Genomic DNA, 25,736 nt, shown 5'->3' on the forward strand with positions numbered 1-25,736 from the left:
TAACCACTGGCCAGCCAGACTGCAGGATGGACTGACAGGCCAGAACATTTAACAGAAACTTTCACTAGAAATATTTTTTACCTGCCTTTGTACAGTACCAAGCCTCACAAAGATGTCAGGAATTCAACTAAAGTTTTAAGAGTCCTTATGTTTCTCTTTAGCTGCTTTGTCATTATGTCAAATTCACAGAAGCAAAGCAGAGACACATCAGTGAAAATCAGGGAGACTGTGCCAAGGATGTGACTAACCCTTTCACAACAAATTTGGATATCTTCAGCAGCAGTTGTGCTAATATTCAAACTGCTTTTCAGCAACTGCTTGCATTCTGGGTTAAGTCATCCACATGCTACTGTACAGCTAACTACAAATACTAAAGTCATACTAGAGATTAAAAATTGTCAAGAAAGTAAGCATTTAAGCAGCCTTGTGACCAAGTCTATAAGTATGAAGCTAACTCTACCATTCTTTGGACTGCATTCCAGTTCTCAGCATGTGGAACAGTATGTGCATGTGAAGCTGCAGTCATATCAACAAGATGGTAAGTGTTTTTGGAAAAGAGTTTATTTGGGAATTACATAATATTTTAGATTTTCCAAAATACATTTTACTAGATCCCTACAAAAGAAATCTAAATAAGTTCAACAATATGAAATTAAGGTTGTTGCAACAATCATTAAATATTTACTTCCACTAATATATACATAACGAAATGCCACACAATGAGTTTGTTTACCCTTGGAATGTGTGCTGCGTTCCAGCAGTTACGCTCCATCTCCATATCCTCCAGTTCCACAACATGAAGACTCAATATTAACACTTTGTACATCCTTTATTATAGGCAAAAACCAAAAGTTTGTTGCTGTTGAGTTGGGGTTTGGGTTTTTGTTTGTTTTTTAATAGAAATTAAAAGTAACCCTCTGCAATTTCACAGCTGTGGTAGTTTGTCTACTGGGGTATCAAACTTGAAGTCTGCTGGGAAGAGATCTGGAGCTCGAGGATAGATCAGCCTGTACGATTGTCTAATCGTAACATCAGCCACACCAGCAATATCACCAATTTCTAAGACAAAAAGCAGATAAGTGATTAGTTTTTACTTTTGCCATTTGTACTGAAGAAACCAGCAAGCATAATTTATCAAGAAGTGCTATACACTTAGCTTCATTCCTAACTCTCCCAAAAGCCTGGTATAAAAAGGGTTTTAACCATGGTGACTAATACTTTGCATACATAAGTCTTCTCACGTGCCATAATTCAACTTAAAGCTATCCATCTTGGAATAGTATCAGTTTCAAATTGGCAGAGGGCTAAGAGTGCAAAAGTCATTAGAAACATCTACTGCAAACTCTACATGTGCCTAGCAACATTCTAATAAATCATCATCAACATCAGGATCATTTTTGTGCTTTAATTAAATATAAGCAAAACCAGCAAAAAAAATTAGGGATAGACAAAAAGCGATACCTTCAGCTAAACATGAAAGACATTTACTTTAAAATACACAGAGAAGCAAGTCAGAGGCACAGAGCACTGTTTAATGAGCTGAAGAAACACTTGAGATGCAGAGAAACTTGAATTTATTCCAGATTTAACCAAGTTTGAAATTTAAACCTTGAACTGCATGAAAGCCTTCAGCGTTGTCTGAGGACACTGAAGTGAGTATGGAGTCATGTCTGTATCCATGGCAGGCAGCTGTATTTTAACAATCACTCTTAAGAGCCATAATCCAATAGCTCAAGGTGAGCAAGGATGAAGGCACCGTACTGCTTGGGCTCTAGATGACTCGCATGCCCAGGAAACTGCCAACATGATGAAAGCTCCAGGGACAGAATAAGTAGTGATTAGTGCAGAACAAAGCACCACAACCTGACAGATAAAGGCTATTCTTTACCTAAAAGCATCTCTCCACTAAGAAATTGCTAGATTTTTAACATTTCTGACCTGAACTGGACTAGACACATCAACAGAGCTTTCACAGACAGCTACCAGCACTTGGATCCATTTGTCACACCAAGTTCTAACCACCACAGCCTTAGCTCCCTTCCTTCCCTGTGCACCACCCCCACACAGGCCTGATTCTCTTGAGCCCTGGAGGCTGATCCATGCTGCTCTGAAACTCAGGAACAGCTCTGAACCCTTTACTGGCTTCCTAAATGCTACCCTGCCACTAGAGAGTAATGCCAAAGGTGAGCTACAACCAAGCCTGCTATCCCACCGCTTCCAATCTTTATCACAGGCTCGCAAGAAGTCAAGGAACATGTACTGATTTACGAGATTCCCTGGCTGCTAGAATAATTAAAGACTCAATGTAATCTAAAGCCATAATGCTGCCTGCAACTGCCCCAGTTTGCATTTGGAGTATTTTAGAGCAGCAGAATGTAAGACATGCAAGTATTAGCATGGGTAAGGTTAAAACTATGCTCAGTTGAACACACTGGTCTATTGCATTCAAGAATCCAACTCCTAGTGCTGGAAGAAATTGAACTCAAGTTTATGTTGAGCACAGCCAATTACTCAATTTTCATTTTGGGGAGTGGGAGATCCTGGTTTAGTCCTTGCTGCGTGCAGTTAGAACAGCAGCTTATCATTACTTGCACAGACCTCATGCAAGTTTTACAACAACATTGAATTCTCTCAACCAGCAAGACATGGGGAAGGAGAAAAACAAAAAATGTTAAAAAAAAAAGTTTTACCTTTTTGTGTCCTCTTCTCTGCAGAAGCTTGTGATGCCATGTAAATAGCTGCAGCTGCTACAGAGATAGGGCTTCTCCCAGGAACCAAATCTAATTCCACAGCTTTACGGGCAATATGTGTTGCTGCCATTTGTACTTGTTTGGGAAGACCCAGATTGGAACAGAATCTTGACATGAAGTCTCCAGTTGTAATCAGATCAACACTTGTTTCGAGAGCTTTCAAAATAAGTTTAAAACACCGGCCTATTTCCTTCTTTGAAATCCTGGACACTGCACATATTTCTAAACAAAGAGTAAAAATTAAACTTTAGGCATGACAGCATTTGCTCCCCCAAAATAATCAAATTTGATTCTCATTAAGACCCACAAAGAAGGCCAATGTCATGAAGGCCACCATCACTAAATAAGCTTTGCACATCTGTGAAACTTCCAAATCACTTCAGTCAGGGCACATTTTTCTTAAGGAGCTAACTAATACAGCTTGCTTAGTAAGGGAAATTTAGTACTCAACGCCAAACAAAGCCGCATCCCTGTCAGGGAAGAGTTGCACATATTTACTGCAGAACTGTCAGTTCAAATTCAGTTACAACAGTCCCCACCACCCTCCAGTCAAAGCAATACCTTTTAAGTTTCACCAACACTCAAAATGACTTTCAAATGCTAATTTTTAATGCATTATGACCAAAAATCCCATGCCTGAGAGCCTACTCACTTCACAAATATAACAAATTTCCAGACCCCCTCCTATCATCCCCCCCAAAGGTGAGCTGTGGCTGAGAACAACCAATTCAGCAAAGTCCAGGAATGAGAAAACCAGCCTCCTACAGTGACAGTAACTAGACCTTTACTTCATAGCAAAATTGAATCTGTATCACTGAAAACTTACCTTTAAACGTTCTTGGAACACCCTCTTGCCTACAGGCTATGTAGAGACAAGCAGAAGCAATAGCATCATTACTCCTTCCCTTCAGGCTCTTCTGCTCATACACTTGCTTGAATAAATTATTTGTTCGATCCTTCAAAGTAAGAAGACTAAATTTAATTAACTCTAGGCCATTTAATTAGCAGCAATATCAAAAATTCATGTGCTCATTATATTATGCTAACTAAGTCAATGCCAGAACAATTTAAGGGAGGGAGACATGAACTTACAACTATATTTCTAGGGAGGTTGATTCTGTCTGCCATGTTCGTAATTTCTTTAAAAGCATTCATCATTGCACGATCAGAGCTGCTCATAGTTCTGCGATTTTGGTACTTTGAATTCCCAAATTCATCAAAACTTGCTGCACCTGTGCCCTGAAAAGAAAAAATTTTATTGTCAATGAAACACAAGCAACTTCCTCCTCATTTCAAGAGCAAACACCTTCCAGCTTTATACACCTTAATACAAGGCATTCAGTTTGAACAGTTGTGCAAATAAATATCATTGAAGTAAATCATACAATCGAGCATTGTTTCAAGCATCAGGTTCTATACTTTGCACAAGTCTCAAATAGTGAATTGATTTCCACGGATTATGTAGGGATTTTTCTTTCCTAATGTAACAGTATTTTAAAGAATAAAACGAATAATACGTAGCCAATGTGTGACTCATTACTCCTGTCACCAATGCTGAGGTCCAAGACTAGATTTCATGCAACCCATATGTCAATTGGGCTGCATCTGCACTGTGGCAGACTGGCGAGTCAGAAAAACAAAATGTTATGGCCAACTGGAGACCAGTTGTTACAACAATAACTCAAATATGAAAATGAAGGCATGGGCAAAGAGAACATCCAAACCAATGACCTATTCAAAACCAATTTGATGCTGTGCCTGCTAGCAGTTGCAAGCCTTAATTGTGGCAAAATGTAAATATCCATATATTCTGCCTTTACAGGAAAACCACAGACCTCTTTAAAGAAAAGCTTGAGGTCTTAGAAGTAAGAGTCACCAACTCAACCTTACAACTTCAAAACAAACTTCCAACATGCTTTTTTTTTTTTTTCTTGACCTTACAACTGATAGTGCAGATTGCATACTTCTGTTAGATATACAATCAATTTTGCCCAACTAAGAGGGTCTAAAAATGTTTAAGGCCTTCACTTAGCCATCAGTCTGAAACACGTCTTTTAACAAATAATGCCATGCCAGATTAGTACTAGCTGATGACAACATAGCCTGTAAGATCAGAAGAGCAATGTCCGTAATTTATATTGCCTACTTATGTGTTTACTGTCACAGTGTGTGGGCCCACGAGTTCTCTCAAGTGGAAAACACTTCTTCATGACAATTCCACGTCATGAGTAGAAACCTGGATTCCCTGAATCGGCAAGCATTTATTTCTTGCTGGGACCTTCGAACAATTTAGCTGGGCAACGGCATCCAACTTTCATTGCAGACAGATTTGGTCATTTAAACAAGCTGATACGATGGCCGCTGCAGACACAGACCACTACACTGTTCTGTTTTGCCAAAAACAGTAAGCATAAAGCAGATCTTGATCTACAACTGACTGCTAACCTGGCTATTCACATCCAGCACTTGCACACAAAAGTTCTCAGGTTGAAGACTCAGCAATGTATCAGGATGCCTGGGTGGTACAAGGTGGGGCCAGAACACAGTGAACAAAGGGCAGACCACACCCTGGCACCACTGTATTCCTCTGAGCTGCCCAGATGGAGTCAGAGCTCATTGATTCTTTCCTGATCCATGTTCTTGGGAATTGTCTGTCTATTTTAAGACAGCCTCCAATTCTATAATCTCTCCCCAGTGCACATCTGCATTAAATACATGTTCTTTGGCTGACACTAGTAACGCTCACTCTCGACCATTCACTTACACTGTTCCAATTCCCCACACCCAAGGACTCCAGTTACATCCATTTCTGATGACCTCAGTGGATACCTCTATTGTTGAGACCCAGATCTGTGATGCACACACACTTTGATACTGCTGAGGAAACAGAGGATTCTGGCACAAAACCCTCCCTCACAAGTTTCCTTAGCCCCTTGGTTAGGCCCTATATGACAGATGCCAATTCTAAGATTGTTCTTGGGTTTTTTTTTTTCCCTACTCCTTCAAACATCCTTTCAGATGAAAGAACCACCCAGAAATGACCCTGGTACCAACACAGCAGAGGGCTGCTCCAAAGGCAATCCCACTTCCTTTACTGGATGAGCACCTCCAACTATCCAAAGGTTCCCAGTAAGGTTCAAAGGTAAACAAAGAGCAAGAATCAAGCACAAACTTCAGGCCACAAAGAGCATTACAAACATATCTGCAACGCTAGAGATTCTTTTCAGAAATTATGCCAAAACAACTTCCCTTGGCCCAAAACATACACATCTCGGGTCAAAAAGCTCCTCCCTGGCCATCATTCATATCCCTGTTTCCTGCAATGCATTACAACATTCATGTGCATCACAGACTCCTAGATGAGCACCATGCACAAACTCTTACAGGAACTGCATGTGCTCAAAATCTTGTAGATGCCAGAAGAGCGACCACAGACAAAGGCCCATCAACCCTGACAGCAAGTCCCCAGTCCTTTCATAACAGATAGTCCTTTACCAGGAAGCACTGCTATGTCCTGGGGCCATCAAGTATTCCCCTTCACCACAGGGATTTTCCCTGGTCCACTATATAGCACCTAAAAGGTTTTTGTTTTGTTTTTAAATGGTTCTCCTTAATCTCTCATTTTTTACTTTCTTGCTGGTACTTATGGTTACCTTTTCCTTCAAACATTTGCTTATGTATATTGAAACTATCAATGCAGCTATAGGCAAGTACTGTTAGCCAAAGGGTTTTACCCTGTCAGTATAAGCACTCTCCAAGAGCCGTACCCAATATACAGCTCACAACTATAAAAGGGTTGGAAAATACTCTTCCATCTCAAACACTTAAATAAACCACAGCAATTCTTCCTGCATTTGCTATTTAAATGCACCATCTACTTTCTTTCTGGAGCTTTCAGTAGAGAGACAATGCTTCGCTGGCTTCAGCCCTTGATAACCATGTCAGGAGTCTATTTCCCTTTGTGGAAAAGACAGAAGCCATACAGTTTTAAATGAAATTAAACAGACTTTAAGGATTTTTAAGGATTGTGTGTTTTACTGTTGTGGCCTTTATGAGACATCTACTCATATCTTTCCCATCTCAGCAAAAAAGGTATCTGTCAAAGTCAGGAATTCCACCTGTTTGGCTTTCAAACAGAGCAGAAACCTCATGGATACGATCCTGGAAACAGCCTCAAAGATAGCTAGAGTGAGAAAACACAGTCCAGTAAACACTGGTAATCTCTGAAGGGCCTCAATGGAGGTTAGGCTCACAATGCTGGCAGCCAAGAGCTTTGTACCCCAGTATATCCCCTTTAATAGCAGAAAGTAGAAATATCACCATCATCCGCATAATTGACTTGAGGTTATCCACAGTATCAAGAAGTGCCCCCAGATCCAGCAGTCTTCTTGCCCAGTACAACTACCTCATTATAGAGTCTGATGAATCTTTTCTTCTTTTTCAATCATCAGCCCTTGATATCTTGCCACTGCTTATCAATATAGTGCTTCTAGATCCAGGCCATGCAGTCTGACGACAGCCAGCTTCCTTCCAGAGGCATCTGATCAAAGGATAGGAATTCTATACCAGGAGATTGCATTAGTTTCTTGTTCAACCAGCCTAAATTCTTTTGTAGTTGCACCCACTACAAAAAGGACTAGATTAACTACAAAGGGTAACAAAAGACAACTTCTTCCACAAGATAAGTAGCAAAATTTAACGTTTTCTTTATATCAAGGCAAATCTAGGACCTGCTTGTTCAGTTAATTTTACATGAGGATTTTAGAAGTAACTATAATATTCTGGCAATCAAGTCACAACTAATGCCAGAGATCACCACATCTCCAGTTGATCTGCACTGCCATCAGATCAACTGCAGCACACAGTATCTACTTTCAGAGATACAGTTCTGTGCCATTATCCTGAAGATCTGCCTGAAGAATGCAAAACACTTCCACCACAGCCAACTATGCTATTCATCCTCCTCTCCACAAATTAATCTTTCTTCCAACACAGGCTGTTGCTGCCTGAGACAGATGGGTCCCTTAAGTACTAAAACCAATTAGGAACTAAACCCTTTGCATGGGCAAAGCAGCCTCTCTTGCTGCTAGCAGATACAGACCACATATCTCCAGTAGAAAGGAGTGCCAAAGCAGCACCTCCTGGTTTCAAAGAGGAAAGAGTGACAAACCATTCTGTGAAGCAGAACTGACCCCTTCCTTTACTATTTCAAGGCAACAGCCAGTCACCAGAACTTTACTGTTGTAACTGGCAAGCAGTTCAGACTCCAATTCCACCTACGTTCCCAGGAGTCTACAATAAAACTATGACACAATGTGCCATGAGAATTATCAATGTCCTTCTCTTTTGGATTTTCCACAACACAGGTTACATTTTGGGGTTGGTGGGGTTTTGGTGGTAGTGGTGTTTTTGGGGTTGTGTTTTTTTTTGTTGGTTTGGTTTTGGTTTTGTTTTGGGCGGGGGGGTGTTGTTTTAAAGATTCTATTATCTGTAGCTCTACCTCAAGCAGAAAGGAATACATCTGTTCCCTGTCCCGTGCAAAAGGCTAAAGCAATCTCTAGCACACAAATCTGGGGTCCACTCCAGGCCATTCTCAGACCTGTTGTTAACTGAGGAAATACAATCTTACCCTGCTTCATCCTCTGGAATTCATGAAGGCTGTTCTGTACTCTGTCGGATACTACTTATCTTCCTCGTGACTACACCAATTTCACCCTTGTTCAACCACTGTGCATATCTAGGTCAATCCCAGCCTACTGCTGGCAAGGACTTCAGAAGACTGCTTGAGAAATGTACTGCTTCCTTGGTTTAGCTATTTTTGCTGTAAAATTCATGCCCTTTCTGCACTGATAGGAAATTTCTTCAGCATCTTCTGATACAAGCCATTCTCATCTTTCCAAATGACAGAAAAAAAAGCAGCTCCTGATACAGAGTTCTCATCAATGAGCTGACATCCCAGAACCCCGGCTCACTGGCAAGACAAACACAGGAACTCTTGTACAGAACACATCCTGATTTGTCAAAGACATTCCCAATTTCCTGTAGAAAATTATGTGTTCCTTCTGTGATTCCTCCCTGTGCAAATAAAATATCCACAGTAGGACAGACTGCCCCCTTTACCTTCTCCAACATGATCCTGCAGTTCCAGTACTTGGACATTTTTATTCACAGTTCTCATAGGTTAATCATGCCACACTGACATTCCCACATCTTGTCTTCACTACTGGCACTCTTTGCTACAGCAAGTTTGCTCATGCCTATTCTGGGCTGTTCTGGTTAACAGCAAAACTGTTTCATTAGATCAGTGTCCATCTCCGAAAATTTTTAGTTTTCACTGAAAAACTTTTCACAGACGTTTCTTTATGTCTTTAATTCTCTCACTGAGGCTGCTATCCCTCTTATTCTAAAAGAGGATCTGAACCTCCAAAGAGAAGAGGGTTAACAGCACAAGTCACTGTTCGCCTGGATACAAATTCTACCTTTAGCTGAAGTATCTTTTGCCTTTTCCAACACACAGGTTCTAAAAGAGCTCAGGTCATCCTACCTACCGAATCAAACTGAGCTCCCAGAAACAAACCCTGTATTTACACAGTTCCAAAAAGAGACAACAGTGTGAACCTGGAGTAAACAGTCCATTTCTCCATCTGTCTATAAAGGCACTTATCTGATCTTTATCACAGCTGACCAAATCAGCAACAGAAATCCAGGCCCCAAGAACTACGATCTTTCTGGACCTTTACAGGTGACATTAAAACTCCAGTGACTTCTACAGGACTACTTCACCAAGCTACTTAGCAACACCAACTTTTTTAATGGAGCAGTGTAGAAATTAGTTTGCCTGAACAGATTCCAAAAGCCACCATAACGCATCCTAAAATCTGGTGGGCATTGGAGTTGTCCAAAACAGAACCATCTACTTGGGACAATCCTTTGAACAGAAGGTTTCTTTTTCACCGAAGGTGAAAGATTAGCTGTCCATACCAGTATTCATGAGTCAACTTCATCTCTTTGAAGAATTCTTGGTTAAGAAGTATGGTGCACACTCCCCTTTACATATCAATGTATATTTAGGTATGTCTGCTTCTTCATCTAGCAACATCACTGGAACAAAAACTTCTGAGAAATCCTGGTGTGAATGTACCACAACACACAAAGCAGCAATACATTTTTAACAGTTATTTATCAGCAACTGGACCACCTTTCAGGAAACATTCAAGAAATCCACAAAAATCAATTTGGATTTTGCAGTAAAAAAAATATAACACAAAGTACCATAATGAAACCTTACCTGGGTCACTACTTCATTAAAGGGAGGATGCTTGCGTGATTAATCTTGCTTGCTCTCTCATGGGAAACAGCATAGAAACAGTGGCTGTACCACTAAATTTCAACTTAAATATATATTTAATACTTTCTTCTGGAGCACTCACACCATGAAAGAATTCTACATTTAGTGCTTTAACATTATCTGGAGGAACATGTACAACATCCACGTAGATCTCCGGGTCTCCAATATGAATCTGATACAGATTTTATTACAAAAAATGATAGTTCAAGTTGGGCAATACTAGCTATTGAGGCCTCAAAACTAAGCATCTGTTATTTCAGAATTATCTCAAATATACACGGCTAAGTCAAAGTGTTTCTTAAAAGACTGCAACATCAGCTTTTCTATTTATAGCAGCATACCAAAGAGTGGCAAGTAACCCCACAGCACTGCAAACTTCTCTTTTGTTGAAGAGGTCAGCCCTTTCCTGCTACCACCAGGGAAGAGCCACATTTTACACACCATTGCAATGTAGGAGTTCAGTTCAGACAAAATCTCTTTGTAAATACATTCTCTGAATAAATTCCCTATAGACATACAAACATGAAGTTGACAAAAACACTCAAACTTAGTAAAATTTAGTATTTTAAGTGTTACCTTGCCAATCATCGTACTCAAGTCGCCATCACTCAACAAAGGATTCTGGGTATCCCCGACTCGAGATGGATCTTTTGTTGCTTTGTCATTGCTGAAAGTTCTCCACTCTGACCCTACGTCTATGACCCGGTCACCTGAGTTCACAGAAAGCAACAGTCTGCATTAATATAACATTTTGAAATATTTAATTAAACACTAAAGTTACACATCAGAGTTCTCCATTATAAGAAAGCAGTCTCTTAGCATTCCCAAACAGAACAGTAACTTGCAGGACAATGTACCAAAATGTCTGGGATTTACAAGTTAAGTTGAAAGCAAAGGGGGGAGGAGGGGGGGCATATGCAACAAGAGCTGCACGCAAGACAAATAACTAGAGAAACGCATCCCAAACACAAAGAGTTACGGTTAACCTTAAAGAATATCATGGGATCTTCAATACACAAGAGGAATCAAGATCTTGATTACAAGCTGGAGGTCATGGTTACCTATGGTTCTCAGTGCTTAGACAAATAAGTTACTGTAACTTAACAAGTTCTCTCACATTTGCCATGTGTTCAAAGTGCACATGCGAATTATCTGTCATGCGTACTCTCATTAAGCTGTAGTAAATCACCTCTGCGCATGAGCTCTAGGTCCTTGGCACTCTGAAATATGCCACCTTCTAACCCACCATAACAACATTTTACAGCTCAATTCTTGTTCTTGAAGGCAGGTCTGACCCTGCCCAACTCCGTTTATGCTTGGCAGTATCAACACACTATATATATACACACGCGTATACACACGTGTATACACATATAAAATTTTCCGTAAACCTTTCCTACTGAAACTTTTCAGATTGAGAAATAACTGTAACCAACATTTTGATGCAAGCAAAAACCGCAGAGTAATCACAATACAATCTTAAAAACAAACAAAAAAAACAAACAAACAAAAAACACAAAAAACACCACAAAAAAAAAAAAACCAGACCACCACACAAAAAACCTACCCACACCCCCAACTGTTGGCAGTGCAGTTCATTCTATTCACAGGTCTGGTAAAAGCTGCATCTCAAGGGTGTTGCCTCCAAGGCAATATTATAGAATTTTTAAGAATACACATACCATAAAGCACAAAAAGAATACTTTTCTTAGTGTTTTCCAGTAAAGCAGATTACAGCTCTGTGTAGGATATCAGAACAAACTTCAATATAATTGTCACCCTGCTCTGCTAAACCTGAGGAAAAATTCACTACATTTATCAGCGTTTAAGCGTGATGTGAAAGAAATGTCTGCAAAAAATAAGTAGCATTGACTGCAAGAAAAATTTCCGGTATGGAAGTCTTAGCATTAAACCACAGAAGCTTATTTAACCTAGTGAAAACATAAGCAGACAGGTAAAAGCACTCTGCAAACAACGGTAATACAAGATACGAAGCTGGAAAAAATACAAGAGCAATGGACAAAGGGGTGCAGCTGCATAATTACTTGGTGGGCGGAATTTATTCTGAATGAGGAACTTAATTTTCAAGCATATTCCTTGTATAATTTTATGTTGAAAATAAAAGCTGTGAATGAACCATAAGAAGTCACCACAACCCAAAAGAATAAATTTAGGTTAGAGGTGTTCTCATCAATATTTGCCAGATATGCTCATAGCTATGTTCCACCTTTATTTACTGCTCTAATGAAAACCAAGAAGGGGAGAAAAAAAAAAATCATCAGGAACTAGAAGGTTAAGAGTATAGCAGGGTAAAAGAACACATCAATCCCTTTGTTCTGCTACAAAGGTCTTCCCCCCCCTTGCAAGCTTAAATTAGCAGACAGCATGCTCCTCTAGCTCCTGGTCTCTCTGTAAATACTTGATTCAGTATTGCTCCTTCTATGGCCTAGCAGTAACTTTACTTTAAGACAACCCCCCAATACTGTTTACAGCATCTAAAAAAAGCAAAATGTACTTAAAATTCTGGCATGGTATAAATAGAACACTGAGTACAGAGCAATGATGTAATATTTTTTCCACACAAGTAGGAATGACCTAAATGACTCACTCAGGGATCTGCCTCCTGTGAGTTATGAACCATTCCTGCTCTAACAAAAAAGTGTTATATCACTGCCTGCTTTGGCAAACATATTACAAACAGAGGACTGAGCCTACTATTTCAGAGTGAGAAAAGATTAAGTAGAACAAATCACTGAATATAAAGCATTTGTGTACTTAAGATGCAGTATGCACATATCTTTATTTTGCCCAAAAATCTGCTATTGCAGAAAAGAAGTTTTTCTGTATACTCTCAGCATCTTACTTAAAATATACAGAGGTCCTAGGAAGTGCATTCCACCTTTCAAAAGGCTTCTATAAAAGCATGACACAAGCTAGAAATATTAACGAAAATGGAACAAATAGGCGAAAAGGTTTCCATAGATAGAAAATATACTCAGCTACAAGCAGCTAGTTATCCCATTTATTATTTTTAACTCTTCAAAACATAAAAAACACTTTGGAACTGTGATGTTAGTACAGATGCAATTAAGCCCCACCCTAAGTGATCAAAACAAAACCGTAAAATACTGAAGTCAGTCTTACAAACAGCAGTGTAAGGAATCAGCCTTGAAGACTGGTCCCAAGTTAACATTTCAAGTGCTAAACTGAATTTGCTGGGTCATACACTACTGATGGGCTTTCCTGAAGCACCTGGAAAACAGGTCTGACAGTCAAACATCAGAGTAAAAAAAAAAAAGCTCCCAATAAGTACCTTGTAAGATAGTCTCTGCTTTCTCACATGATTATTATATTGGTTTTGGCAGAGGTATCGAGTTGTGATAAGTATGGGAGCGACTGCATATTGCCTTCACTACTTCCTTCTGATGCAGTCCTTTTGAACAAAAATAAGCTTCACTAGATACAGTTACATTAGACACTCCTTTATTTAATTTTCATCAGAGAGATGAGTTCACCTCCTCGGCTTCCTCCTCTGAAGTACACACAAAAAATGCAGTTTACATGACCAAATCTTTGTGGAACCCATCTCTAGGCTGATACCCTGAAGCATCTTTCTGAACACATGAATTTTTTCGTCCATTGCCCCATTTCATTTTGTAAACCATTCTTCCAGTATTCAGTTACTCTTTAAAATGCAGTCTAATAGACAAACACAGAGGCTCTAGTGGAAACACACACTGCAAACTTCACTGACTCAGGTTACCCACCATCTGAAAAGCTCATTTAGTAAAATGCAGAACTGTTATTCAGAACGGAAAACCTCAGACCAAGGTTACTTTTCTTCACAACTGCCAAATGCAAAGAGCATGCGCTACAGAAATGTAAGAGTAAACTCAGGTCAGTATCAAAAATTAAAATATCATTTTGAACAGGTTTTTTTAAGTTAGCTTAAAACAGCTACAGATCACAAATTATGTATGTTTACTCCTCCCCTAAAAATAGAAACTGATTTCTCAAAGGAAAATATTTTCACTCAACAAGCCCTGGATCTGCAATTACACATTTATAGAGAAATAATACTAGCTATTTTAATGTTGCACTCCACTTGCAATAATTCATAACACACATGTATTTGACTCTCTTCTTGCATTTTGTATTATCTGTTATATGAAGACAATATAGCTGGAAATTGAACATGTTTAATCAAAACAAGAAATAGGATGAAATTCAAGCCTCTAGTAATGTTATCTTCCATATTCAGTCCTGAAACAGTTCTGAGAAGGTATGTTCTTAAGTCTTTTCCAGAGGAGCTCTAATGTTAGCTATACATTGCATCAAGTTCTACATATTAACAACTAATATTTTAATCTTAACATAAATATCGTATTAAAGTTTATTTGCACTTTAAAGTACCAAAACACCTATTGCTTCTCCAGAATGTTTCATTCTTACAGTTAAAGAATCTGCTGCCATCTAGTGAGCACACATATTATACTTCTAATTAAAAGCATTTTACAATGCCAAATTAAAAAAAATAAAAATATATCTAGAGAGAGAGAGAATTACAATTCATTTCAATCAACTCCTTATTAACCAGAGTACTGAGGTGCTGAGAAAAACTACAATGAAAAACCTAGGCAGCAGACTACAAGCTGAGGAGAATCGTGAAGATGTGTAACTGCACAAAGCCAGGCTGAACTGAGCCTTCTCTTTTCCAGGCTAACAGTCTCAGCTTTCAGCCTCTCCTCGTATGGAAAATGCTCAGTCCCTAAATCACTTTCACAATCTTCTGCTGGACTTGCTCCAGCAAGTCTCTATCTTTCTGGTACTGAGCAGTGCGGAGTTAGACACAGTACTCCAGATATATACTCCTTCACATTCTATTTATTAGCTTACGCACTGCCCCCATACATTAGTACTTGACTTTACAGCTTCCAAAATACGAACTCAACTCTTTTTTTCAGTTTTCAGCTTTAGAACGTCTATTTAAGACCAGATGTATTAAACATTACCGAAGAATAAACTCTCGGGGGAAAAAACCCACACAATTTTACAGTCACAGCTTTTTCTACAGAATTTCCAACCTTTTGTAAAATAGTAATATTCTTTTTACAAAAAGTTATAATCTTCAATAAATTGTCAACACCACAAATGCATCACCACCAACAGCAACACCAGCCTATTCACAACACTCAGCTGAAATTACAAACAGAATCTGAGCAGACTTTCAGATGTTAAACAAAAACAAAAGAAAAATTCCCAGAAGACTTCGACTAGTGTCCAGACATCAGCAAGATCATACCAGTACCGACAGGCAACTATGAATTGAAACAGACAGTATAGCACTGTAAGCAAATGACTGTTAAAATAACAAAGGCTTAGCAGCTCCTGCATTTCAAAATGATAACAAATTTAAAAGCACTTCGGAGCTTCCTAAACCATCAACTTGTAAGAATTTTGGAGGAAGCAAATGAGAGTAGAAATGTTACAATCTGGTGGACAAGCCTGGTCAGTTGAAGTTACACCTCTCCAGGGCTTGTGGCCTTTAAAAGACAAACAGCTCGAGTACTCACAAAGGATGCTCCAAACTACACAATCTCAATGAAAAATGTTGTGCCTGATCTACACTACATCACAAAAATAAGAGGTTTTGGACTCTTCTTCCATCAGAGGAGTTCAGATCATTTCTAGCCCTTATTTGCCCTAAATCACTTTGCCAATCTGGTAAGGAAGCCAGTAAAAAAAACATTCCCTGAATAGGTTGATTCAAAATGTTACTCTTATTCCACTAGTTAAATCTAGTACTTCAACTAATGGAAGCATTCTTCGTAGTGGCTCTCAAACACCTTTGGTTCCCAGCCTAGAACCCACTAACTAGAAAAATCTTGTCCACCTTCCATGAAATTTCATGCTAAGAGCAGTGCTTATTATAAAGCCTGATTAAAGATGCCAACTTTTGGCATTTAAAGTCCAAATTTCCACTGTTACAAGCATTATTGCTGAAACAGCTAGAATCATCACCCTTGTCCTTAAAGCTGAAATGGGTTAGGCTTAAAACACAGACTACTTGAAATGCTGACTGAAAAAGGCTAGCAAATTACTTTTCTTCATATTACAAATTCCCTGTGTAAATCAAAATCCCTGAGTGCTCATGCAAAAGTCAACTATTCAGAATTTCTTTAAGTATCAGCATCCTTTATAATTAGCTTTCCTGTAGATGCAAAGAGTTTTATTTGCACGGACTAACTTTTGTCAGACACTTTTTAGTGCTCTGGACACCAAGTGCAGAAGCTGTAACCACATATAAGGCGCTAATACACATCCATATCTAAAGATATTTGCCTATTTAAGTAACACTTTAAATTTAGATTTTACACTTTAGTTTTAAATGTTGGTAATACTCACAGAAAGAAGTAACCATGAACATACACCCAAATGTGAAAAAAATTTTCACCGTTTGGAGGGATAAAGATACTAGAATAGATGTAACTGCATAACTGCCCTCTACTGGATCCAAGTCAGAAATACTTATGCACCTTCTCCACTTACAGGATACTACCAACAGCTGGGGAAAATGAAAAAAAAAAAGTTTCTTTGGTTTTCAGAAAACAAGCATCTATGTATAGAAACAATCAATCTTATCCCTAATGACAGACATCCTGACTAATGGACTGGCCAGCAGAGAGGCAATCATGAAACCCCTTCCTACTCGTTTGTTATATTGTAGAGAACAAAAATATCTGCAGTATTAATTAAATCTTATCTATTCTTCATAGACTATACCTGAATTTAAGATGTGCAATTTAGATCTCAAACTTTTCAGAAGGACTAGCCAAACAAATATTCTGACAGAATTTTATAACAGCCTTACTGCTCACCACAAGCTATTGAATACTCTTCCCCAAAATTCTTTAACTGAACACTGAGCCATACACAGAACATAGAACAAACATCTGAATATAGGTCATAATCTGATTCAAAGCTTTAACAAGTTGATACATGTCCAAGAATTCTCATCAACTGAAGACAGACTTCTCCTTTTTTCATTTAAGACGACTATCCAAAAAAGACTCCACACAAGAACACTGTTCTTCTCTAAGCCATACCTGCCTACTGAAGCAGAGCTAACCAGTTATGAGAAATCACTTACTAAATGCTGAAAATAAACTCCTCACTGCTCTGACTCCTGCACGCTTAAGACATTTAATGAAACTGTACAGAAGTTTAAGTGAAATCTTAGATCAGAAAGGTATTCCTACCTAGCCGAGATGCTACACAGCTGTACATGCTACTAGATTCATTCTTATTCCCCCCTGAAACTCTGCTCACCACTTCGCTACATCAAGAAAATTCAGTGCTTTGTATTCCACTTCAATTCTGCTTTCTTCAGGCCCTTCATATCAGCTGACTTCCAGCCTTTTTTACCGCCTGAAAAGTAGCAAGCAAAATATTTACCTGTCAAGGAGGAGGATTTACTAGCCTTGTGTTCTTGAACAAAATGCTTCTCCCCCCACCAAGTCTGTCTGAAGAATGAGATACGGTCAACGTTTTAAATGAACACAGAACTAACTACTTCTCCAAACCCTAGGAACTCTGTTCGTGAATTCTCAAGCCAGCACATGAACACTTACCGTACCATAAATCCTAGAAAAGTATGTACAATAAACACAAGATTTACGACAGCAGGTAAACTTGGACATTGACTTGAAAAGTTTCAGATGCATGTCAATCCACATTAAGATCAAAATTCGATGGATAATTGCAATTTAGGCCTTCAACTGCCTTTCATGCAAAAGAAGCAGGAGGAAAAGTCAACAAGTTGGAAACAGTTACCATGAAAAGATGGAACACAAATTAACCCAGGAAAGGTAACAGTGAAAAGACAGATGAGAGTGTTTAGTAGACTGAAGCAGTACTTTGAAGCAATAATAAAACAGACACCAGCTTCAGTTATACTGACACTACAAGATTTAATTGTTTTAATACTGCACAGCAAAACAGTACAGTTTATTTAGAACAAGTGAAAAATGCTGTGCAAAGAAAAAGCAGCATACTGGTTTTAACTTAAAATTTCAATCTTACTGAGACACAAAGAACACCACCTATGAGTACAAAACAACATTGATTAAAAATCTTTCTCAAAAATCCCTTTAAAAAAGCAGTAGTTCCAATATACAGCTCTGCCCAAGACATGGAATTCAACTGTTGAAGAGATCAGCTCCTCCTGCTCCCCCCAACTTTTCAACTGTTTCACCATTTCAGCTGCATACCTGATAAATGCAACCTCAGCCATAATACTAATTGTCACGGTTTAACCCCAGCCAGCAACTAAGCCCCACACAGCCACTTGCCCACTCCCCCCAGTGGGATTGGGGAGAGAATCGGAAGAGTAAAAGTGAGAAAACTCATGGGCTGAGATGGAGACAGTTTAATAGGTAAAGCAAAAGCCACCGCACACAAATAAAGCAAAACAAGGAATTCATTCACCGCTTCCCATCGGCAGGCAGGTGTCCAGCCATCTCCAGCAATGCAGGGCCTAACAGTTACTTGGGAAGACAAACACACACACAGCCTTCCTTCTTCCCCCAGCTATATAAGGTGAGCATGTCATCATACGGCATGGAATATCCCTTTGGTCAGTCGGGGTCAGCTGTCCCAGCTGTGTCCCCCCCAACTTCTTGTGCAGCCCCAGCCTGCTCACTGGTGGGGCAGGGTGAGAAGCAGAAAAGGCCTGACTGTGTAACCACTGCCCAGCGATAACAAAAACATTCCTGGGTTATCAACGCTGTTTTCAGCACAAATCCAAAACACAGCCCCATACCAGCTACTATGAAGAAAATTAACTCTACCCCAGCCAAAACCAGCATACTAATAGTCATACGGCTTTCATCTCATATTCCCAGAAGATTGATTACAAAACCTGAAAATTATCTACGCACCAGCTATTCTATGACACAGTTTTACATTTAATAAACTCACACTTTTTCCACAAACATGAAACTTTAGTCCTTTGCCATAGCAAGAAAAACATCAAGTGGCAATACACTTAGTTTAGTCAGACTCTTTGCTCTGATTTCAGCCAAATTGTACCAAAAAAAAGTATAAAAAAGTGAAGTCACATCACTGTGTACTTTACAACAGTAAAATAAATGCACAAATTCAGCACATACAACAGGCAGTGCTCTGCAGACACCAAAATCACAATATTTTTAAACAAATCTGTACTACTTCTTTGGTTACAGGGTATATTGAGTCTTTGGGGTTTTTTTAACTGTTCTAACTGATCCCCTTCAGTGATAAAGATCTCACCAACTTTCAGCCCACCTCTAAACATATTCTCAGTAGGCCCTGTTCACATCAGCTATACATCATGACTTATGTTGAAACACAAATCCATGACTTTTCTATGTAAGAACAGGAAATGAAATCACTTCCTTTTGAAGGGAACATGTGTCACAGAATCCGCAACAAATACATAAAAGTTTTCTTATTTGGAAACAAAATTTTGTCTCCACTCCTTTAAAACATACCTACTTCACACACATCTCCAGAAAATAGGCATCAAGAATTGGATCTGGTTTTCTCCTCCTCTGAATTTACCAGACCAGAAGAGAAAATGTTGAATGTTCACACTTCTATTTGCTCATGCACTCTTCAATTATTTATCTTCATCCGATTTAACTGTTTTTCCAGGCTAGCTGCTAGATACCCTAGCTAGCGAACTGGACGTATACAGGTGAACTAAATTGCTGAAGGAAAGCAAGACAGAACAAGAACAACTAGCACTACAGAAGTGTTAAATCCTTCTAGTGATTAAATCCATAGAAAGGCCTACTTAAAAAATACTGCATGCTTAAAGAAAAAACAGGTTTTACCCTGCCAGTTGTGTCGGCTGTAAAGAGGACTAAGACCTTTTTAAACACATTTTAAAAATTCAACTCGGCAAAAGTTTGTATTAATATTTTTATGATTCTGCTCATCAAAAATGCTGACAACTTGAACTTAAAAAAAAAATATCTCCAATGCTATTGATTCAGAAGAGAACAGAGAGTAAATCTCTAAAGCAAGAATTCCTTGTGACTAGCTAACAGAAGGTACCCGAAGTGAGATTTCTGATAAACTCTCGAGTTCCTAAAAATGAAACATATCAAGCAAAACATTTTCCTCTATAAAGCCAGAATTATCTCAAAAGTTATGAACTGCTCAAGATGGGCTTTTCTAAACTTTGGTTCAACTTCTATGGCAGCCACACAAATAGCTGAACACGGACCAAATTATTTTTAAGCAATAACTTGGAATCCTATTACGATATTTCAATAGGAAATATTGCTGTGGACATTTGAATTTTTAAACCAGCAAATTTATGATTCACGTATCTTTATCAGAATTTACACAATTTAAACCAGCCCTTCTTTTAACAAAGAAAGTAATGATCCTCCCCCTAGCCTTTTAAATGGTTTCATAATTTTAAAGGAAACTGGTACTAATATTTAAATATTTTAACATTTACTTTAATAAGTTACACAGAAGTTTGCTTTTACATAAACAAAAGACACACATTTTAGTCACCTGGCTAAATTAGTACTACTTTCGCTGCAACTTATTAAATCTCCAGTTTTATGCTAACAGCTGTATGAAAATTTTTATTTCTGTGCAAGACGAGCAAGAACAAAATCACCACAGTCTAGGAGAAAAATATTTGAAATATTTAGCACCACTGAACAAATCACCTGAACATGCACCCTCAAAACAGAGGATTTTCTTTTGGTCATGGCATGTCTAAAAAAATTTAATAGAAATAAATGAGGTTTAAAGAATTATCATAACATGAGCATGAAAAATTTTCCATGCAAAAGGAATAAAGACAGTAAGATGCACAATAAGATGCTCATCCTAGAAAAGATACATAAAAATGAATATGCAGCATGTTCTATGACAACATCATTTTCTCCCTCTTTCTCATTCCAAAGACAATGCCTAAAAGGCCTTTCATTTTAAATATTCCAATATACTTAGAAATACAATTTAGCCTGTGGAGATTGCTGTCACATGAACCAAGTGAAAGAGCTCAGCAAAATTCCAGTGGAAAAAACTGCATATTTACTTTGGCTAGTATTAAAAGCCTTGGGAGAAGTAATTAACAAAAACAGGTGCTGGCAAGGATATAAAGAGAAATCCTTCAGGGCAGAATATAACCTCTAACTAATGGAAAACTGAGAAATATTTTTTTTTGTAAGCAAGTTATCTGACAAAGAGATTTTATTACATTTCTTATACTTTCCTGACTGAAACAGGAGTCATGATTAAAGACAGAATACTGGACAAGACAGCACAATATTCTAATTCAATATTATAACTTATTTTACATTTTCAATCTTTAAAGAGTTTGATTTTTTTCATAATGCAAGAAGTTACCAGAAAACAGACTATTCAAAACAGTAAGCCTTTAGTCAAGAAAATATCATAAAAGAAAACGTTTAGGCATCAAGAAAAAGCCTTTTAACACTCGAGTTATCATATACCAGTTTTGTGGGAAAACAAATCTACATGCACGATTTAAGTTACATGATAGTCATAAAAATATGAATAGCTACTTACCTACTACTAGCCCGCACTCAGAACAAATCATATCACCAGCTCTGTAATCCTCTACTAAAATGGAATCTGGATGATTTGGGCAAGTCACTCTTGGAAGTACATCCAAACTAAGAAAAAAAAAATTTAGAAGTATTAATCACTTTTAATCAGACAAGCTGCATATCCAAAAGTGTAAGAGTTCCTTGCTGAAAAGAACACTTTAATAATACAGAATTTACAGTGATTTGAATGATAGAATATTAACCTAAACACCTGAACTTCACGTTTTGTTTAAATGCTCTAACACTACATTTGACAATCAAGACTTCAGGTCATCTTAAATTCCAAATTTTTTGTGATATATCTTGTACCAAAATCACTTCAAATTAAAACATCAAAAATCTAAATAACAGGCTTAATTAAGTGTAGTCTAACTTGCAGTCTCTCACTAAACGAAGTTCCCCAATAAGTTAGTGGCGATTGCCTCATTCCAAATGAGCGTTCGCACTCATGCTAATCAGATCAGTATTACTTACCAGGTTCTTAATTCAGGAAGTAGTGCACACGCAACATGTATTTTTAGAAAATAACTGGTTCTACTGGTGGTTTATTATTTCCAAGTATCTGAAGAAAAAGTCCTATTTTAAATTAAGCAACTCGTTAATTGTGAGATCTTAACAAAAAACTATCAGCTCATGAAGGGGGTTATGTGACAACTGCTTCCAATAACAGGGATCTGTCCCTTTCACACCCATGCATCTTCAAGAGTTACAGCAGAAACAACTTCCTGAAAAGCATTAGCACTATTTAACACAACAGCTTTAAGTCACTGACTAAAGTAATAACCAATTGGTTCTAACCAAACATTTTAAAATTAAATACCTCATTCGAGCTACTAATGACTGTTCAGTAATTCTGTTAAAACTGACCATTGCAAAATTGGAATAATAAATATTTACAACTGGGGTCTATATACTCAACAAAGCCATTTTGCTTGAGCTAAAAAGTAGAAGGTATGAAAGTTGATCACAAAAAACTTGTCATGAGTACCCACCAACCCCAATCTGTGCCAAAAAATAACTTCTAATCCTTTCAATTGCAGAAAATACCCTATTAGAAGTTAAATTTATCTGAGTTTCCCCCTTACCCAGCAGTCCATTATTTCAGTCTTATTTTTTTATATTTTTTAGGTACTTCTGATGAGTCAAAAGCACAAAAAACCCCAAACATTTCAATCCAGTGACTGTTCAGAAAAGTATTTAAGATTTGAAATGAAAATCAAAACAATCAACATCACTATCAATATTACAGCCTCCAGAAAGAACATGTACACACAAGATTTTCAGATGTAAATTATGTTCAAAACACTACATAAAAGCTCTTTAAACTTTCCTTCTTGCTACTCTTGGCCAGTGGTTTCAAATGACAAGACAAAACTGTTGACAAAGCATGTGCAATCATCTGACATTTGGCATTATGCAAAAGGCAAGCGACACAGTAAGCAAAAGAAAAAAAGATATAAAATCCAGAAGCCTGAAAGAACAACAGTGTTTTGTTTCAGACTTTACCTTCACAAAACATTGTAAAGGTTATTCTTCCTATCCCAGATTACCGCATTTATCTAGACCCTATATGCTGTACTACTTCTTTGTAACGTACAGGTTCAATATAATAAGCCAACTATACTGAAGGAAAACGCACAGCACGTGTGAAGGTCCATCTCAGCAAGGAGCTCCCGAGTTTCAGTAAGACTAGTAGGAAGCACTCCCTAGATCCTAGGACAGGTTTAGCAGGAGTAATGGAGTCGCTCCACAGTCCGCTCCACGGGCCTGCCTTCATTCCTGACTTGAAAGAAAACCTCGATACCTCTCCGCGAAAGAAAACAAAACAAAACACTAATTCGGAGCCCGAGACCCGTCTGGCCACCGACTAGTGCCCGTACGGATTTAGGGCGGGAGCCGAAAAGCTGCTTCCAGGACCCGATAACCTTGGAGCCAAGCCAGGGAGCCGCCACCTCGGCTCAGAGGCGGCGGTGAGCCTGAGGGGCGGCCGGGCGGCAGCGGGGGCTCCGCACCCAGGCGGCGCCCACCCGCGGGGCCCGCAGGAAGGCGCTCCACGTCCGCCCCAGGGCCTCACGGCGCGCAACGCCCCGGACCGAGAGAGCAACCCTCCCTCCGCGAGAGCCGCGCTCAGCGGCACGAAGATAAGGCGCTGCCGAGCTACAGGAAAGAGGGCTCGATCACAAGCGCCGATAACACCGGGCTCCCACGAACGAGGGGCCCCGGAATCAACGCACAGAGCGCCACACAACCCCCTAGACGCTCACTTCCTCTCGGACCGCTACCGATTAATAACGACACGAAGAAGCAAGGCGGCCAGCTGAGGCGACCTCGCTCGGCGCCCCCCCGCCCCGGCACTGCCGGCCGAGGGCCGCCCGGCCCGGCCCACACGGAGAAGCCCTAGGAGGCCCGGCCCCCCGCGGCCCGCTCTGGCCTCCTGCCACCCCGGGAGCCGCACGGAGGACGGCCCTGCGAGCCAGGAAACCGGAGACGGGCCGGCTGCGCCGCGAACAGCGAGAGCCGCGCCGAGCCGGGGAACACCGGGGCCGGCCAAGGGGGGCGGCGACGGCCACCCGTTCCTCCCCGGGTGGCAGCAGGGGCAACGCGGCCGTTTTCCCTCCTGTGCTGCGGACAGCGAGGCGTGGAGGAGCCCCTCCCGCCTCCTCCCTCGCGGGCCTTCCTCCGCACGGGCCCCTCCGAGCGCCCGGGCCGGCCTCCCGTACCGGCTCGTGGACGCCATCTTGCCTCCCTCCTGCCGCAGCGCCCGTAGGAAGTCTGGGCGCTGTGCGACGGTTCCCCCTCATATACCGACAGCGGTGGGCGGGGCCCGCCGCGCGCTCGCTACGGGTCGCGCGAAGGGACAAGCAGGCGGCAAGCGGCGGGCGCCTGCGAGCTAGGCCCTGCGCTTCCTTTAGGGCCTGCGCGTCAAGCGGGGCGGTTTGTTTATCGCGCCCGGCCGCGCCCGGAGCTGACCCCGCGTACCGCTGAAGGCCCAAGCTGCGGCCTGCTCGCGGGCAGGGATCCGCCGCCCAAGGGAAGGGCGAGGGCAGCGGGCGAGCAGGGAGCCAGCCTGTGGCCTGGGCCTCCGGGCGGCTCAGGGACCAGAACCTTGTTCCAATAAAGCCAACGACGCGGCGCACCTTGGGGCCGGGGGCTCAGACAGCCCCTGGCGCTTAAAAAGCCCTGCACTGCCGGAGGCCGAGCTGGAACCTTCCGCGGCCCGACGCCCAGGCAGGAGCACGAGGAGCAGGGCCGCGTGCTGCCGACGGACCTTCCTGCCGAAGCTCCTCCGGCAGCCAGCTCGCCACGCCGAAGCAGGGCTGCCCTCAGGTTCAGCAGTTTCTGTGCAAACTCCCAACAGTTTGGTGAAATACCGCAGAAAACGAGTTTAAGTAAAACTGCCGGAGTTTGCACAGAAGTGTCTGGCGCACAACACGTTCTTAGCTCTGGAACTGAGGCCAAGCAGAGAGCAATTCCCAGAAAGGGGAAGAAAAGACAAGAAACGTTTAGGTTCCCCCTCACGACATCTGCTACCGCTGTTCGAGTTTGCCACTCAGCTGATCTGACCGCGAGAAAAACTTGGCCCTTCTGCAGGACCCGCAGGTACCAGGCAGCCCGGCTGTGACTCATGGAAGCCCCTGGCAAACGGGCCACACGCAAACACTCAGCTGGACTCAAGCAGACACACGCACGCCTGCTGGTTTGTGTTTCCCATGTTACGCTACGCGCTCCTGCATGATGCCATCAGCTCCCCTTCCATCTGTCCCCCTCACACCCACCTTGACAGCAAACGTCAGGCCAAGGAGAAGGAGAGACCCACAAAAACTGCTGCAAAACTAAAGCCCTCCAGCACTGGACTCCAGTCCAGACTCTTAACTCCCCAAGAGATTATTCATATGCAAAATTAGTCTGTCTATTGAGCAGCAACAACAGGCTTTCAAGCACAAGCTGTAAAACAGTGGAAAAAACCCTCTTCCTTTGATATGAGCCTCTCCTCACTGA

The 25,736-nt window shown here is 40.5% G+C and overlaps 1 protein-coding gene across 3 annotated transcripts; it reads right to left on the reverse strand.

Annotated features, from left to right (window-relative positions):
* Nucleotides 1–543: 543 nt before the first annotated feature.
* Nucleotides 544–24,565, reverse strand: GTF2B (general transcription factor IIB). 3 transcript variants are annotated; one of them, XM_049809173.1, is made up of 7 exons: nt 24,458–24,565; nt 21,697–21,803; nt 10,675–10,808; nt 3,843–3,989; nt 3,577–3,706; nt 2,691–2,972; nt 544–1,059 (listed from the first exon to the last, which is right to left on the reverse strand). In XM_049809173.1, the coding sequence occupies exons 1-7, from the start codon at nt 24,472–24,474 to the stop codon at nt 926–928; spliced, it is 951 nt and encodes a 316-aa protein (XP_049665130.1). In that variant the 5' UTR covers nt 24,475–24,565; the 3' UTR covers nt 544–925. The 3 variants fall into 3 exon arrangements, with proteins under 3 accessions (XP_049665130.1, XP_049665132.1, XP_049665131.1); XM_049809175.1 differs by lacking the exon at nt 24,458–24,565 and adding an exon at nt 22,212–24,439; XM_049809174.1 differs by lacking the exon at nt 544–1,059 and adding an exon at nt 1,080–1,814.
* Nucleotides 24,566–25,736: the final 1,171 nt, after the last annotated feature.

Source organism: Accipiter gentilis, chromosome 8, assembly GCF_929443795.1.
Source record: "Accipiter gentilis chromosome 8, bAccGen1.1, whole genome shotgun sequence".
NCBI lineage: Eukaryota > Metazoa > Chordata > Aves > Accipitriformes > Accipitridae > Astur > Astur gentilis.